At 40.9% G+C, this 18,108-nt stretch overlaps 1 protein-coding gene across 26 annotated transcripts in view; it reads right to left on the bottom strand.

Annotated features, from left to right (window-relative positions):
* Window positions 1–18,108, bottom strand: part of PTK2 (protein tyrosine kinase 2) — a 340,227-nt gene that overhangs the window by 135,597 nt on the left and 186,522 nt on the right. For all 26 annotated transcript variants that reach the window (XM_055349579.2, XM_055349577.2, XM_055349578.2 and 23 more), the window contains 3 exons: window positions 10,274–10,381; window positions 7,207–7,324; window positions 112–142 (listed from right to left, as the gene is read on the bottom strand). In XM_055349579.2, coding sequence (XP_055205554.2) covers window positions 112–142; window positions 7,207–7,324; window positions 10,274–10,381 — 257 coding nt within the window. The remainder of the gene's footprint in view (window positions 1–111; window positions 143–7,206; window positions 7,325–10,273; window positions 10,382–18,108) is intronic.

Genomic DNA, 18,108 nt, shown 5'->3' on the forward strand with positions numbered 1-18,108 from the left:
TGATCATGTATATTGAATTTAATTTTTTTAGGAAAATGAATAATAAAGCATAGAAATTTCCTTAAACTTTCCAACAAAACAAAATAACAGTACAAAAAAAGCAGTACTTACTTTGGTATTGATGGCAAAGCCCGTTCACCTTCTGCGGGGAAAAAGAAAAGAGATGTATAAGGCTCTTTTCACTCCTTTTGAAAAGATGGTGCCTAGAATCAGGGAGGAAGGATGAGGCCTATACTGGTATTCCAGCAATGACCCTTTAAAGAAAGTTGCTACACTGTCTACCTTAGGTTCTCATGGTTTTATTTTCAATATTTATAACAAACATAAACTGAGTATCAGATACAATTGTTTAAAGGGTACTGCCTAATCATAATAAAGAACTAAGATGCTAAGTTGGTGAAAGACTTCGTTCGCAGGAGACTAAAAGATGAAGGGTTTCTTATGATTAGTCAACACTCCTTGTCAAAGGACCAGGCATTTTGCACTTTGATAAAACTACTCACTAGTAACAACAGAAAAACCTGTGCAGGAAGCACAGAGAAACAGAAGGAAAACAATTCTACAGGTGTGCATGGCTGCCAACGGAATGAATGTATGAGAGAAGGCAAGTCCTGGAGCTGTCACCTAAAGGAGCCGTGCACACAGCCGGCTGGAAGGTGAGCCAGGCAGCTATCTACCACAGTTGAGGGTGAGCTCCCTTTTTGCTGAGCAGGACACAGTGACTGGCTCATTCCAGCCTGACCACAGTGAAGCTGAGGACTTCGTTCAATGGTGAGAGAAACGCTTTCTTTCCCTCAGCCTTCATTTTGCAAACCAGGAAACATGGAGCCCTCCCTGGTTTAACCTCTTTAATCTGAATTAATGTAACAGCCCCCTAATTGGTCCTGTCTTCTAATCCATCTGAGCTAAATTATTTCAGAATAATCTTCCCAAATTACAAATTCATCAATCAAGCAAGTTATTATGCTTAACATTTTAGTGTCTCTCAAAAACTTTCAGGATGAGATTTAAACACCCCAGCTTAATTTACAAAGCACTGCTTCACTTCTCTCAGCACACAAACACTGCTCTGGCTGTCATCTTTGTATCGTGTCTGTGGGGTGGTATGGGAGGCTGAGGAGGCACCCATCTACCACTCACCACTCTGGTGCCCTTCTAGGCAGCTCCTTGGTAACACCACTCGTGTAGTCGCACTTGCTGTTCACAGTTCCTCTCCTTACATTTGCCCTTGAATTCATTCTAATCAGTTCCCCCCCACCCCCATATACGGAAAATACTTTTTGAACATCTCCAATGACATCTGCCTTGCTAAGCCCAATTGTTCATTTACAGTTAGCACTTAACACAGCTTATCACTCCGTCCTTCTGAGAGCTTCCCACCCTGGGCCTCCCGAACCTTGTACTATATTCTCATGGTTTTCTTCTGCCCTCTCAGGGCACCTCTTCTTCGTCTTCTTTATTGGTTCTTCCTTATCTCCCTGGCCTGATGAAGATTAGAGAACCCAGTGCTCACACCTGTATCTCTTAACCTCACTTCCTTGGTAACCTCATACAGTTTCAAAGCGTCAAATACCACCCACACTTTGCAGCTCCAAATGCATACCTCTAGCTTGGACCTCTCCCCTGACCTGAACTTGTCTACATGACACCTCCCTCTGGATGTCTGAAGGTTGCTGGGACTTGCTGATATTCAAAACTGAGTCCTGGTGGGTGCACCTGCATACTTCCCATTGTTCAGGTGGAACCAGCAGTCATCACAGGGCCTTGCTGCTCCCCAATCCATACCCAGTGCAGCAAATGCAAGCCTTTACTGTCCAACTCTATCCAAAGTCCTCTTACTTGTCACTGTCATTCCAGAACCCCTGACCCAAACATCACTTGCCTACATCATGGTAATAGCCTCCTGATTGGTCCCTCTACTTTATCTGTACCCAGGCCAACCTACCATGGTCTATTCTCAGCACAGCAGCCAGAGTACTTATTCTAGAACATAAACCAGATCACATTACTCCTCTCTTCACACCCTCCAATGGCTTCCCAAATCACTTGAGTACAAGCCAAAGCCCTTACAATGCCTTTACATCCTGACCAACCACTGGCCCTGGGATCACCCCCTTAGGCATTCTAGTGACCTGGGTCTCTGCTGTTCCAGGCATGCTTCCTAGCACTCTCCAGCCTTCAACAGGGAATAGCCAGATATCCTTGTAGGTTCTGTTTTCCACCCCTTCAGGTGCGACTCTCTCAGTGGGACCTTCCCTGACAACCTTACTTAAAATTGTATCCCTTACGTTCTTCCCTGTCTTATTTTTCTCGATACAGCTCAACATCATTTGATATATTATATGCTACAGTATTTATTTTCTCTATTAATTTACTCTGTTTATCGCACGTATGTCCTCACCTACATGAAATTTCCATGCATGCACAACCCTGTCTGTTTTGTTTGCTGCTACATCCTCTATCCTAGAACTGTGCCTGGAAAATGGAAGGAGCCCAACAACTACATGTTGAAAGCATGCAGTGTTTGGTCTGGCCAATCTGCCTTTTCAGTATTACTCGTCACTATTCCCTGATTCTATACAACTGCACATTGTATTCCCCTGAACATACCACACCTGCCTTGAAATGTGCTCTTCCTTCATTCAGGTAGAAACATTCCTCAATATTTCAAAGCTCAATTCAAGTTCTATTTCCGGCAGAGAGCCCTTCCTGGAATACCTCAGTTTGCATTGAGCGGCATCCTCTATGTTTCTGCTGCATCCACAGAGCATCTGCCACATACACTTCTCTACAGACTATTTAACCTGCCTAAGGTTACGGTAAGACTTAAGCTGCCCAAAGGCATCCCTAATATCTAGCAGAGTATCTGGCACTCGGGAGACTGTCCGACCACTGTTTGGTAAAGAAAGAAATAAATCAACCTAGGACCCCGTGTTACTCTTTCTGAAAAACTGTTTAATTCTTCTAATTTGCAGAGATAGTTGTGAGGCTTAACACTGTATATATACAACTCACTGCACATCATAGGAATTCAAGCCAAACTGCAAGCCATCACTTGTTGACATTTTGAACATCTATTTCAAGCAAAATAACCAAGTCACACCAGGAAGACCAAATTTAGAGTAACTGAAAAGGCCTGATAGTTACGTTTATTATGCCATGAACATGACCACCTCCCACCACCAGCACCACCACCTTACTCACACCCAAATTGTTAATAATATAGCCTTTCAAATGACACATTAGTGTGATTTCTGTTTGTATTCTGTTGAAATTTCTATTTCCTGAAAGAAAAAGGAATCCATTATTATATTTTTGCCTAATAGGAGACTTTCTAAGCAGCTGGGCATGGGTAGAAAGGCAGCTGTAAAGAAGGAGATAAACAACAGAAGGATTCTGAGAGAATATTTTTATAAAGAGAGTAATGGAATACAGAAAAATGGCAACAGACACCATCAGTAGAAGCAGCATTTAAGAAAACCCTAAGGACTCACTACCTAAAATGTCTAATTCTGGGAGTTAATGTTTTTGTTCAAATGTACTTCCATTCTTCTTAGAAGTGTTCATTAACTGAAATTGGTGACTTAACTTACCAGACTTTTTAATGCTTATAAATACACAAGTTTGGAGATACACACACACACACACATTTACATGTAGGTTTTTAATACATTGAGCTATTTTTTTAAACAGCTGCATAGTATTACATCATGTATGCATACTCCCTCATTTATTAATTTTTGCTCATTTTTTGTTATTATAAACAATGCAATAGTGAACATCCTCCTCAGGTCAGTGGTTTGTATGACTGATTTCCAGGAGGCAGACAAATGGGCAGAGTACTCCTAAACTGTCTTCTGAAAATGTACCAATTTACAATGACACAATCATGAGAGTGCATTCTCCAGAAGTCTTGCCAATAGTGGTTATCAGGTTTCTTTAATCAATGTAATAAATATAAAATGAAATATATCACTGTATCCATATATTCACTGGACATTTGTGTGTACATTCCTCTTTTTTATACTAGGTTGTCTTTTACTGAATGAGCTGGAAGAACACTTGAAAAATGAGAAATTTTAATTATTTATTATATGTGTCACAGTATTTTCCCCTGTCATCATAGCTTTAAAAATGTTACCTTGTACTAAATGAAACGTTTTAATTATGTAATTGTGTCACTTTGGCAGCACATAAGTGTTTTAATTATGTAATTAAATGTAACAATTCTATTTTGATATCTTCCGGAATTTATGCCATGCTTAGAAGCATTCACTCCCTCCCTTGAAATGCACAGTATTCACCATCATTCTATACACAGAAAACCTACTTAAAATTATGTAATTACAACTCTATATTACACTATACACTTTCCTCTGAAAAAATGTTACTACAGAATTTTACTAACACTGCAAAATTGATTGTATACTTTCTTTCAGGTAAGGTGTAGGTTAGATAATGCCCTACAGTAAGGGCCAAGGTTATGCAGACTGTGGTGGAATGCAGTCCAGGACAATTTGGCTTGTGGCTCTTACTATGTTCTCCCCAGGAAAATCACCTTTTATTTTTATTTTTTTAAATTAATTTTTTTTTTTTAGATACAGTCTTGCTATGTGGCCCAGGATGGTCTCAGATTCCTGGCCTCAGGGATTCTCCTGTGTAGCTGGAATTACAGACATGAGCCACTATGACAAGGTAACATCCCTTTTAAAAGCACTTTATAAATCCAAAATAACTATGGTAGATCAAAGAACTAACAAAATGCATCTGGGCACACCCCATTCACATGTAGAATGTACTGATCACTTATTACTGTCATGCTATGTTATGCATATACATGTATACATGTATAAGTAGTTTATGATCTAGAGAAGACAGATGGGCATATATAATTATTATTTAAAGCATGTTTCCAGGAAAACGGTACATTAGAGTTGCAGAAACATGTTTAACATTTGAACTCTTAAAAAATCTCAATTAAAAAATGTACATGTGCTGTGTTCACATGTATTTTTGACTATAATCCACTAAAGATGTTTGACTTTAATATTATTTTAACGAGGCAATGTATCTTCACCTTAGGGATCTATGATGAAATAGTTATATAATACATAAACATGCTATGATTGAGAATAAGAAAATTACCAAGTTTAATAATTCATTTTATAAAGACAATATAAAATTGGAAACAACCAATGCCCTATCTAGCCTTTCATGACAAGCATTTTCATTAATGCTCTTTTCATATGAACAAAGAGCTTAAAAAGCATCGCATTTCATGTTTGATATCCAAATGTTTCTCCCTAGAGAGCAAAAAACGCTAGCTAATAGTGAAATCAACACAGGAAGATGTTTACGTTTTAAACATGGAAGGCTCATTTAATGCCTGACATCCGAATGTTATTTTTAAATGTGTATGTCAAGGACCTTTTGGTAAATTGAAGATAAAAGATGAAAAATTATTCACTAAAAAGGAAATGGGGAATCTATTACATTTAACATTTTTCCTAAATTACCACCTTTATGTAAAGAAATTATCTGAAAACATTTAAATAATATTTGTAAGGCATATACTCCTGTTTAAAGTATAAAGTGTGACACTGGAAGAAGAAAACGTCAAAAATAAAAATAAAAAATAAAGCACAAAGTGAAAAATCAAGACCTATAGCTGCAAAGGCTTTAACTGAGAGTAACTGTAGAGATTTCTGAAAGCAACTTCATTACTCTATTTTATACAAAGAAAACTTAGGAAAAATATATGAATAGGCCTTATTGGTGTGATCACCGTGGGAAAACACTTTTCCTCTAGAAAAGCCATGTCCTGGAATCACACAGATTTATGTTTACTTAGCGAAGGCTCATGGCTTCAGCTGCTGTTTTCAGGGCACAGCACCATCAGTCACCTCTTTTGAGATACATAAATAAAGGGTCCAATGACTCCTCTCTATAAAACACACAACACTCACATGTACCTCCCATGCAAACACCATGCCTTCCTCAAACTGCTTTGTAAACAGAGCACTTCCCTGCTGGGCAAGGCTGGATCCTCTGCGTTTCTATCTGCTTCACTTGACCTTTGGCCTTTTCTCTATCCTCATCGCTGTTTAATACAATTCTGCTGACTTGAACGCACACCACACAGCACTTCAGGACTTTTTTTCCTCTATAATCATCCTAGTCACTGAGGTGAGTGCTAGAAGGGGTCTTGGCAAAACCCACACTCAGAGTCCCCACTTCCACAGCGTGAGCTGCTTTACAGTTACTCTTTGGGACATGTCTAACAACCCTACAAAATAGGTATCATTCTTTTACAGATGAGGTATCTCAAAGTCTAGGCTAATACAGTGTCAAGATCAGACTAAACTAGTAGCAACGACAGGAACAACAATATAACTAAAATCTATGAGCATCAAGTGTGCCAGGCATAGTTCCAAGCCTATAAATAAGTCCTTTATCCTCCTAATACCATAGAAGACAGTTACTGTTCTTCGTGTTTGACCAGATGACAGAACTGAGGCTCAGAAAAGTAATTTATAGATGGTGTCACAGAGGACTCATGATTTGAACTTAAGTCCCATAATTCCCAAACTCAGTCTTTCCCTGCTTCACACTATGTATGCTATTATCCTGCTGGGAATATTTTCATTTGATTCTTTCAGAAATCCAAATCCTCAAAAGCATTCCTCACTATATGCTTGCAAAAACTCCACACCGCTTTTATAGTGACGTTTCTAGGATATTTATTCATTCTAATCTTTGATTTTTTAACATCATGACTTAGACTGTATTTTCTTCTTCGAATGCTCTAAGCTTTTGAGATATATAAGAAAAAGTAGAAACGATACTTTATTTATAGTGAGTTACAACAGATTCCTTTTTTTAAACCCAGAATTTAAACCCAAAAGTTTAAAAATACTAATGTATTTAAAAATAGTAATGGTAATTAAGAAAATCCTCTAAGTAGGTAGCTCAAAACACAGACAATGTTTTTTTAAGGCTCTATTCAAACCCAGCTCTTGGCTTGTGGAAGGTGTGAAATGGATCACCATCCCTAGAAAAATAAGTACTCAGATTATACTGAGCTGAATTATTCATTTGGTCTTCATTTTTACAGTTACCTAAAAGAGGATAACAGGCTGTTAGGGGCAAGCACAGCTAAATATTTGGTAGAAATGCAATTGGGAATGCTCAGAAACAGCACCTCACCTTTCTGGGGTCTGATGATAAATGACTGCGAGGCTCCATTCACCAGCCGGCAGTACCCATCTATTAGGTCAGCCATATTCTCCGCAATGGTTAGGGATGGTGCCGTCACTGTCAGAGGCTAAAGGAGAAAAGATCAAGAAAACAGACTTCATTGTTCTTCCCAGTAAGCAAAGGACAGCTGTGCTATGACATCAGACATCTCTATACACTTGAAAACAGAGAAGAGTGGGAATGAAACAAGATTTGTCATAAGATTTGAGAAAGGAAATCTGATATTTAAGGACATTATTCCTAGAATATGTGACAAATACAAACCCAGATGAAAACAGAAAAATCACTTAAACTGGGGCTCACTTTCTAGAATAAAAAGAGATGAAAAAAGTATTTTCCTTCAGAGTGTCTGGCCCCTCTGGCATACTCCAGTTAAGGGAAGAATTTAGACAATCAGTAAGTTAAAGTATGACTTCTATCAGAAACTAATGTGGAGTAAATTTTTTATCAACCATCCATCATAATTTCTAATGTAAAAGAAAATTGATAAAATTTCATTATTTTTAGCACATATAGCATGTTCGCCCAAGGGCTTAGAAATCATTCTCTTTCCAATATAAAATTTGATATTGTTTGGTAATATTTGCTTAATCTCCAGAATCAACAAGAGTTCCTAGAGCCCTCAGATGTCACCAAACTCACAGAATCACAGGGCAGAAGAGTGATGAGGCATCAGCCTAAGTGAGGAGTGCTGCAAATAAAGCTACCCAGAGAACTGGCCGTTAACAGACCAAAGAATCCTGGTGTGCTGATGGAAACAGATGAGCTTCAAAAAACATGCTTTACACACCAGCACAACCATGTGTGCCACCAGACTGTCCAGATCCCTTCATACACGAGTGTATTTTGTCCATCTTGCAGAAAGGACCACATTAGGTAGTATTTGTCAAATGGCTCTTTCTCATGCCACTTGTTTTAAATCACTGTTGCCTGTTGATTAAGAACATAGGCTTTGGATCCAGACTGTTTGGGTATGAACCCCATCTCTTGTCAATTACTTGATGTGGCCAACCTCTCATGCCTCAGTTTCCTCAGCTACAGAATGGGGTTAACCAAAGTATATCAAAGTATCTACTTCCTTGGTTGTGACAATGACACAGCTTCTCTTGGCTTCTGCGTAAAGAACCACGGGTAGCATGTGCCCAGTATCAGGTACTGCTGCTGTTATAATTATTATAATCATATAATAATAATTATTATAATCACATAATAATTTCTACCCAGAGAATATCATGGACAACACAGTGTGGAAATTAACTCAGTTTACAGTATATATAGTCAATGCACCACATAACAACATTTTGGTCAATGATGGTCCGCATATACAATGGTGGTTCCATAAGATTTATATAATGGAGCTAAGAATTCCTATTGCTAGGTATGCCGTAGCCATCCTGAAGTTGTAATGCTCATGTTTATGGTGAAGCTGGTGTAAAAAAAATCTACTGTGCTGCCAGTCTTATAAAAGTATAGCACATACGATTATGTACAGCACATAATACTGGATAATGACTATGTTACTGGTTTATGTATTTACTATTTTTTTTTTAATTAGAGTGTACTTCTACTTATTTAAAAAAAAAAAGTTAATTGTAAAACAGCCTCGGGCAGGGCTTCTAGAAAGTATTCCAGAAAGTGGCACTGTTCTCATAGGAGATGACAGTTTCATGTGTGTTACGGCCCCTGAAGACCTCCCAGTGGGACAAGATGTGGAGGTAGATGATGGTGATATGGATACTCTTGACCCTGTGTAGGCCTAGGCTAGTGTGTATGTTTGTGTCTTACTTTTTAACAAAAAAGTTGAAGAAGTAAAAAATACAGAAAATCATTTTAAAACTAGAAAAAAGCTTACAGAATAAGTATGTAAAAAAAGAAAATTTTTTGTACAGCTGTACAATATATTTAAAATTAACTGTTATTACAAGAGTCAAAAAAGCTGAAAAAATCAGTTTATAAAATATAAAAGTTACAGTAAGCTAATGTTTACTACTGAAAAAGGTTTTAAAAATAAATTTAAGTATATGGTGTGTACAGTGTTTATAGTCTACAACAGTGCACAGTAATGTCGTAGATCTTCACATTCACCCTTCACTCATTGACTCACCCACAGCAGCTTCCAATCCTGCAAGCTCCACTCATGGTAAGGGCTCTATGCAGGTGTAACATTTTTTATCTTCTATACTGTATTTTTACTGTGCCTTTTCTATGTTTACATATATTTAGAGATACAAATACCATTGTGTTACAATTGCCTAAAGTATTCAGTATAGTATCATGCTACACAGGTTTGTAGCTTAGGGGCAACAGGCTATATTGTATAGCCTAGGTGTACAGTAGGCTACAACCATCTTAGGTTTGTGTAAGAACAGTCTGTGATGTTTGCACAACAAAGAAATCAGGGAATTAGGCATTTCTCTGAACGTACCTGTTGTTAAGCAAAACATGACTGTACATATAATTCCAAGAAGTTAATTTCCTTGGTACTTGATGACAATCTTTTTTTTTGGAGACATGGTCTTGCTCTGTCACCCAGGCTGGAGTGCAGTTGTGTCATCTCAGCTCACTGCAACCTCTGCCTCCTGGGTTCAAGAGATTCTTGTGCCTCAGCCTCGCAAGTAGCTGGGATTACAGGTGTGCACCACCATGCCTGGCTTATCTTTGTATTTTTAATAGAGACAGGGTTTCACCATGTGAACCCTGGCCTCAAGTGATCCGCCTGCCTTGGCCTCCCAAAGTGCTGGGATTACAGGTGTGGGCCACCGCGCCTGGCCTGATGATAATCTTTAATCATCATTATCTTTACAATAATGTTCTTGGATGATTTTTAAATCTGTCTCCTGTCCTATTCTTGGGGACATTTAATCATTATTGTTTCTAATGTAACCCCTTCTGTATATAAGAAAGTTGTGATTCTGATGATCCATAAAAACTTCATCCTTTTCATAAAAAAGTCAACAATTCTAAAACATCCCTATTTAACCATTTTCCCTTAATGATGAATGTAACAGTTCCTTACCTCGGGTGCACCTGCTATTTTTAGTTGTAGCATTCCTTTTCTGTCCTTGTCTTCACTGTTTGAATACTGAATGGTTTGCACTTGAGTGAAGTCAGCAAGATGTGTGGGCTATAAAAAGGAAAGGTAAAATCTTTAGACTACGGATAAAAAACTCATTTCACAGAGTCTGTAAATGTTCTGTGAAATCCTCGCTGTCCTGAAGACATCCTCCCTAAGACTGGAGGTCTGGGGAAAAAAACAGATTCTCCATGCTGCCCCAGGGGAGCAGCCATGAGACTGTCTCCTGCACTTCAAGGTCAGGTACAGGTCTGCTCTCTGTGATGTGCTGAGGAGACCCATACGTGAGTTGGATGAGTGAGAGTACAGTTACCACCGAGAGAGAACAGAAGATAAAGGAGGGAGGGAAGTTGAAGCAACCTTTGGCCTGACTCGTTTGCCAGCCTGGGAAGAATCTTACGGAATTCTTAGTCAAAGAGAACATTCTACTCCCATTCCCAAAGAAAGAGGGGATCTGGGATTAATCCCCATGCACCCTGGGCTAGAGTAAGTTCTGAAACTAACTGGAGTTCTGTAGCTAGGGAGACAGTAGGTATCCAAAGGGCCCTTCCCAATACAGAATAACCTCTTAAGCCATGCCAGGAGAGTCTATGGTCATTTTCCTAAGTAGCATAAACTTTGGCTTCTTCTTTTTTTTTTTTCTTTTCCTTCTATTACTGCTGCACAAATTAATAAACACTCTCCTTCTTAAAAAGAAAAAAAGATAGAGTTGGGAGCAATGGCTCACATCCATAACCCCAGCACTTTGAGGGGCTGAGGTGGGATGATCCCTTGAGGCCAGGAGTTCAAGCAGCCTGGGCAACATAGTGAGACCCTTTCTCTACCAAAAAAAAAAAAATAATAATAACCAGGCATGGTGGTCTGTGCCTGTAGACCCAGCTACTCAGGAGGCTGAGTCTGCGCCACTGCACTCTAGCTCGGGCAACTCAGTGACACCCTTCTTCAAAAAAATACATATAAAAGATACATGTATCTTCCATCCTTCTAGCATCTCATGAGGATGATCATTTTGCATGTGAAGATTCCTATACATTTCTTCAAAACAATTTGCTTGGTTAAGGCCACTCTGTCAGCTAATGCCCCTTCCCATTGCATGGAGAACAGATGATGCCACTAGAACGGAGTTGGAATTGTTCAGAAAGAGGTTCACACTGGGCTGCCCTTCCCAGCAAAGCATCTTCCTGCGCTGTTTGTAGAGACATGTGTTTTGCAGGGCTCCTGACTTTCCCTGGGAGGCCACAGGCAGCCCTCCATTCTCTGGTCCCAGGCTTCTCATAGCATGTCCCACAGCCCCTCTGCATATTCTTCCCACTTATCCTCTGGGACACCCTGCCCTTTTGGGGTTTCTTCCACCTCACTGGTCTCTCTTTCCCAGTTCTTTTTACTGGCTTCTCCCCTACTCAATCTATAAATGTGAAAGGGCTGCAGGGCTCTGTGCTGGGTGGGCCCTGTTATTCCCCCTAGTTCTGCCATGGCAAAACAAATACCATACAGTCCTGGGGCGTTAAGTACCATCTCCAGCCCTGTCATCTCCCTGGAACTCAGACTCATGCATCCAACTCCCTATATCATACTACCACATGGATGTCTGCAAGAGATTACTAACAACATAGTTAAAAGGGTACTCCCTCAAAACATGTTCTTCCTCCAGGCTTCCTGACTTCAATAAAAAGCATCATATTTGGCCGGGCGTGGTGGCTCACGCCTGTAATCCCTGCACTTTGGTAGGATGTGGCGGGTGGATCACCTGAGGTCAGGCGTTCAAGGCCAGCCTGGCCAACATGGTGAAACCCCGTCACTACTAAAAATACAAAAATTAGCTGGGCATGGTGGCATGTGCCTGTAATTGCAGCTACTCAGGAGGCTGAGGCAGGAGAATCACTTGAACCAGGGAGTCAGAGGTTGCAGTGAGCGGAGATCATGCCATTACACTCTGCACAGAGCAAAACTCTGTCTCAAAAAAAAAAAAAGAAGAGAAAAAAAGGGATCATATTCAACAAGATTCCTGAGCCAAAAAAAAAAGGCATTCTCACTGATTCTTCTCCCTTTCCCCATTATCCAACCTCTCCACAAGTCCTGGCAACTTCAGCTCCAAACATCCAGAATTCATGTGTTTACTTCCCATCTTCACGGTTGTCACTATAGTCCAGGCCACCATATGATATTCTGCTTAGAGTCCTGCCATTTTTCCTAGTTTCCCTTCATCCACGCTACAATATAATGTCCCTACCTGAAAGCCAGATCATGTCACTCCTCTGCTTAAAAAGGTACAATACAAAGCATCATAACTTGCATGATTTACATAGCATGATTTCTATGAGCAAACTGTCTACATGATTTGACCCCTGCCTGCCTCTCTGACCTAATTTACTGTCATGATCTTGTCTTGATGATATGTGCTCTAGTTTCGTTGGGGTAGAACCATTTCAGGGGGTGGGTTGTTTTTATAACCAAGGCTGCTAGATGTCACATGAAGCATGGGTAATTCCTGCACAATAAAAAATTGTCCTGCATCCTCGACGGCTTTCAAATGTCCTGGTGTGTATTTATGTCACTGAAAAATCTGACTCTAGAAACAAAGTCTGTTTAAAACCACAAAGTATGCTCTGCATTGAACTTTCCAGGAATGCAACTTACGTGTAATGCAAGGGAATCCTATACTATGCTGTTTTTGAAGTTTTATTAAGAGTTCCTCACCATTTTGGAGAATGACACCACCAACGGCAAGACTTGCTATAGTTATTTTGGTCAGTGACAAAATGCACCTGTATCAGTTTGCATCTGTAGCTACTGCATGCACGTATGTAACAGAGGATGTCGGAGGCTCCTTCCAACAGACTGAGAGCTGAACATCATTATGTTGGTGGTGACACATGAAATGAGGAATACTATCTCAATTAGTCCTTGTTATTGCTATCTCATAATTAAAAAAAAATTCGAAGGCACAGTAAGACATCTAGGTTATGGAAATTATATTTTTTAAAATTGTTTTTCTGCCTCACTCTGGCATTATTCCCCAAGGTCAGTCACATAACTTTTCCCTATCACTTTCCTACACCACTTGTATGGAGTGGCTTCTGATTGTTCTCCCTCCAATTAAATGTCCTTACTAAGTAGGTGCGTCTGACTAGAGTGCCTTCCAATGTATTGTGCTGAACTTTAAGATATTGATAGAGATTTTAAAAAATTATTTGAGTAGGGGAATAACATGCTCTGTAATTTTAATTTCAGGATAGCAAAAGATAATTGAAAACATCTGTTATAAAGAGAATAGGGTTAAGAGGGGCTGGCACTGTCCACCTACTCTAAATCAAACACTCAGATACTCTCTCACGCCACCCTACTATAGCCCTTTAGCACAATCCCATTATTTATATTGCTTATTTTCTTTCTTATATTCTATTTTATAACTAGAAGGAAAGCCCCATGAGGATGGGAGTATCATGTCCACCTTGTCCACCACCAGATTACAAGGAAGCAGGGCCATGCCTGGCATGTAAGTGAATGAAGTATGAGAAGTTATTAGGTGCTAGACTGTGTTCCAAGTATCAGATATACAGCAGCAAACAAGGATATCATGAATCCAGACATTAAACAAACATTACACAAGTAAACCATTACAACTGTGATAAGGACTACAACAAAGCAATACATGGTGCTGCATAAAAATATCTAATTTATTGGAAAGGAGAGGAGGGAGGAAATAAAGCCTCAGAAAAAGTTTCACTGCGAAACAGAGAACAAGACTTGAGCAACACGAGCTTAAGATTAGGTATATTACATTCAGATACAGTACTGCACCAGCAGAATCTAGCCTACCACCTAGCACAAGGCAGCTGCACACAAGCAAACTGACTAAGGTAACACTCAAGATAGGCATGTAAGTGGTCACTACAAGGGCAAAAAGAGAGGGAAAGAGCGCTTGAGGAGGAGAATCTGAGATGTGCTGTTCAACTGGTGGCAGGAAGCCACACACAGCTATGGAGCACCCAGTGGTATGTGGCTCCTCCAGGCTGAGATATGCTGGTAGGGTACAATGCATGCCAGATTTCAAAAACTTGGAATGATAAAAATAAGATAAAGTCTCAAGAATTCTTACACTGACTATATCTTGAAATGATGATACATTGGATATACTGGATCAAATAAAATATATTAAAATTAATTTCACCTATCTTTTTACCTTTTTAAATGTGGTTACTAGAAAATTTTAAATCACCTATGAGGCTTACATCGTATTGCTGTTGGACAGCACTGGAGAAGTCAAGTAAAGTAGATGAGAACTCAGAATTACCCAGTGGGCTTATCTACAGGAGGATCACTGTTATCATTGGCAAGGCATTGAGGGGTGGATGGTGGTAGTGTAATGGTAGTAGGCAGGAAAGGCCTGGTTGAAGCAGGTTGAAGAGGGAGTGGGAAGAATTAAAGACAATGCAGTTAGATAATCTGTCAAGAAGATTTGCAATAAATGACACGAAAACATGAGGTACCAGGGAGAGAGAGGAACACAGGGCTAAAAGAGGGGATTTTAGGATGGGAGAAACTATACATTTTTCTTTGCTGACAGGAACAATCCAGTATGTTAGAAATGTCTGCTGCTACAGGAAAGAGTGGGCAGAACTGAAGAATTACCATGAACAGGTAAGATGGGATAGAAGCCATTACATAGCAGAGGGTTGGTCTCATTCAGGAACACGAAGTTCACCCATGGGAGGCAGAACAAATGAGGAGGAGGAGGAGTGTGGCAGGCAGAAATGTGAGAAGTGCAGTGCAAGGAATCTTCTGGGGGCTCTATCCTGATTACTCCAATCTTGCTTTCTTCTACTTTATATAATTAATACCTCTTATTTCATAGGCACAGAGGTCCTTATAAACTCAAATGGAAAACATATATTTTCAAGGAACATTTATAAAAATCATATGCTTGGCCATAAAGAAGATCTTAACAACTGTGAAACAGTTAACATTTAAAAATCTTATTACCTGCTCATAAGCCAATATGAAATTTTTGGCTCATAATATTTCAAATATTAGAAATAAAAATGAGATAAAACCCCAGGGCTACTTGAAACTTAAGTAATATTCTTCTAAATAATGCTATAATGAAAAAGAGAAATAAAAATAAAATTTTTGTTGTTGTTTTTTTTTTTTTAAGATGGAGTCTCACTCTGTCGTCCAGCATAGAGTGCAGTGGCGTGATCTCAGCTCACTGCAATCTCCACCTCCCGGGTTCAAGCGATTCTCCTGCCTCAGTGTCCTGAAGTAGCTGGGACTATAGGCGCCACCACGCCTGGCTAATTTTTGTATTTTTAGTAGAGACGGGGTTTTGCCATGTTGGCCAGGCTGGTCTCAAACTTCTGACCTCAGGTGATCCACCTGCCTCAGCCTCCCAAAGTGCTGGGATTACAGGCATGAGCCACAGTGCCTGGCCAGAGATAAAATTTCAAATGAGTATACAGAAATACAATGAAAAGAAGAATACCACATACCTAGAAAGGTAAGACATATTAAAAGTTGTGCAAGAAGAAAATGGCCTCCAAAGTAAACAAGAATACATTTTAAAGATGCACTTAAAAGGGAAGAGCACAATAAAAAAGACAAAAATAATGAAGATACTACAAAAACAGAATGAAGAAAAATACTGAAATCAATGAAAATGAATAGTACTGCTGCAATACATCACTAAACTTGTCCTTCAAAAAACAATTAGAATAGACAGACCTTTACAAGTCTGAAAAAGAGCCAAATCAAAAGAGCTTAGGCATGAAACAGGAATATAGAGACAAAGTTACTGGAAAGATTTTAACAGATCCATGAGAGGCAACTCTATGGCAGCAAGATGAAAATGCAGAGAAATGGATAATATGCTAAATTACCAAAGCCGACACAAGTGGAAAATCTGGATAGATCGATTACTGTTAGGCCAGGCACAGTGGCTCACGCCTGTAATCTCAGCACTTTGGGAGGCTGGGGTGGGCAGATTACTTGAACCCAGGAGTTTGAGACCAGCTTGGGCAACATGGCAAAACCCCCTCTCTACAAAAAAATACAAAAATTAGCCGAGTGTAATGGTGTGTACCTGTAGTCCCAGCTACTTGGGAGACTGAGGCAGGAGAACTGCTTGAGCCCAGATGGCAGAGGTTGCAGTAAGCCATGATCGTGCCACTGAATTCCAGCCTGGGTGACAGGGTGAGACCCTGTCTCAAAAAAGATCTATTACTATTGAAGTGATTAAAAAGATAAACACCTACCGTTTAAAAAGGCATCATGTTGTTACGTAGATCAATTCTACCTAGTCTTTAAAAAGCATGCAATTCCAATTTGAATTAAAATATTTCAGGCCATTAAAAATCACCAGAGAGAGGTAAGGCACCGAGAATGGATGAAGGAAAGACACAGAAGCTGGGCTGAAGGGGGAGGAAGCTGGGAACCCTGCAAGAGGCTACCGCACACCAAGACTCATTCCTGGCCCACAATTACCCTGGGGGAATGGGTGAGTGGAACTGGCAAGGAGCAACCTGCTCTCACTACAGGCCTCTTAAATCCGAGCAGGGGGCCCTTCAACTACTATGGACACTTGAGGTGGCAGGGAGAGCTGCTCAGAGAAGTGCTAGGGATTGCAGCCAGCTGAGGTGGAGCCCAGAGGGTTTGGTGCAGGAGCATCTGTAGTGGAACATGGCCAGGGAAGCCCTGACTTGCTCCCATAAGAGACTTTACCCCTAGGGGAACTGTTGGACCTGAACTCTGCAGGGTGGGCTTACCTATCAGAAGGGGGTTAGTCTGACCTGAGCACCCCTTGGGCTTCTGGCTTCTCCTGGGGTCCCAGCCTGAACGTGCCTGCTAGCAGGGTAGCCTTGGGTGCCCTGGGGCCCACATCATAGCTCCTGCAGTGGCTGACCGCTTCTGACCAGCAGAGAGCTCCCACAGGGCAGCCTCCATTGCCACACACCAGCTCACCCGCTCCTTCCTCACACTGCAGGTTCCTCTAGCCCACAGCAATTCCCAACAGAGTTTTGCTGGCACCTGTGTACGCAGGCAGGTATTGCCTTCCGTGCCTCACCAGTGCACGTGTGCACGCAACCCCAAAACTCACCCATGCCTGACAGCCACCTCAGTCGGAGCCTTGGCAGGCACAGAGCCAACCAGCCCTGTCCCCACTGCCAGCACCCCACGCTTATGTCAACATTGTCCCAAGAGTGAAAGCAGGCACAGAGAATAGCAGATTCTCCCCTACCCAGAGCAAACACCTACGCTTACAGTGCACAGGGTGCACACACAGACCTGGGCCTGCCAGCAACGCAACCCTGTGCTACCACCACCACCAGCACGAATGCTGCACAGTTGCCAACAGGCACCCCCCACCCAAACCATGCTGCTACTGCTACTGTAGTGAATGCTCAAATGGAGACAGGCACCTCAGTACCCACTAGCAACCTGCCGGGCTGATGAGCGTGCACCCTAGTGTGCTGCCACTGCTGCTGGCACATGGAAACAAGGACGGATCCTATGCCGCCACACTGTGAAATGCTTTGGCTGACACCACCCATTGGAGTGTAGTGACCAGTGGTCTGGGAGCACCCCTACCCCCAACACCCTACAAGTGCAGTGGATTCCTAACCTCCAGGAGCCAGAGAACAAAGTTGGAGCCCAATACCAGTCTCCCAGAATTAGAGCACACAGTCCAGGAGTTGGGGGCTGGGCACTGGTCCCCTAAAATATTCCAGAAATGCAGCCAGTCAGTTGAGTCCACCTTACCACAATCAAACCCTCAAGGTCAT

This window comes from Gorilla gorilla, chromosome 7 (genome assembly GCF_029281585.2).
Source record: "Gorilla gorilla gorilla isolate KB3781 chromosome 7, NHGRI_mGorGor1-v2.1_pri, whole genome shotgun sequence".
Taxonomy (NCBI): Eukaryota; Metazoa; Chordata; class Mammalia; order Primates; family Hominidae; genus Gorilla; species Gorilla gorilla.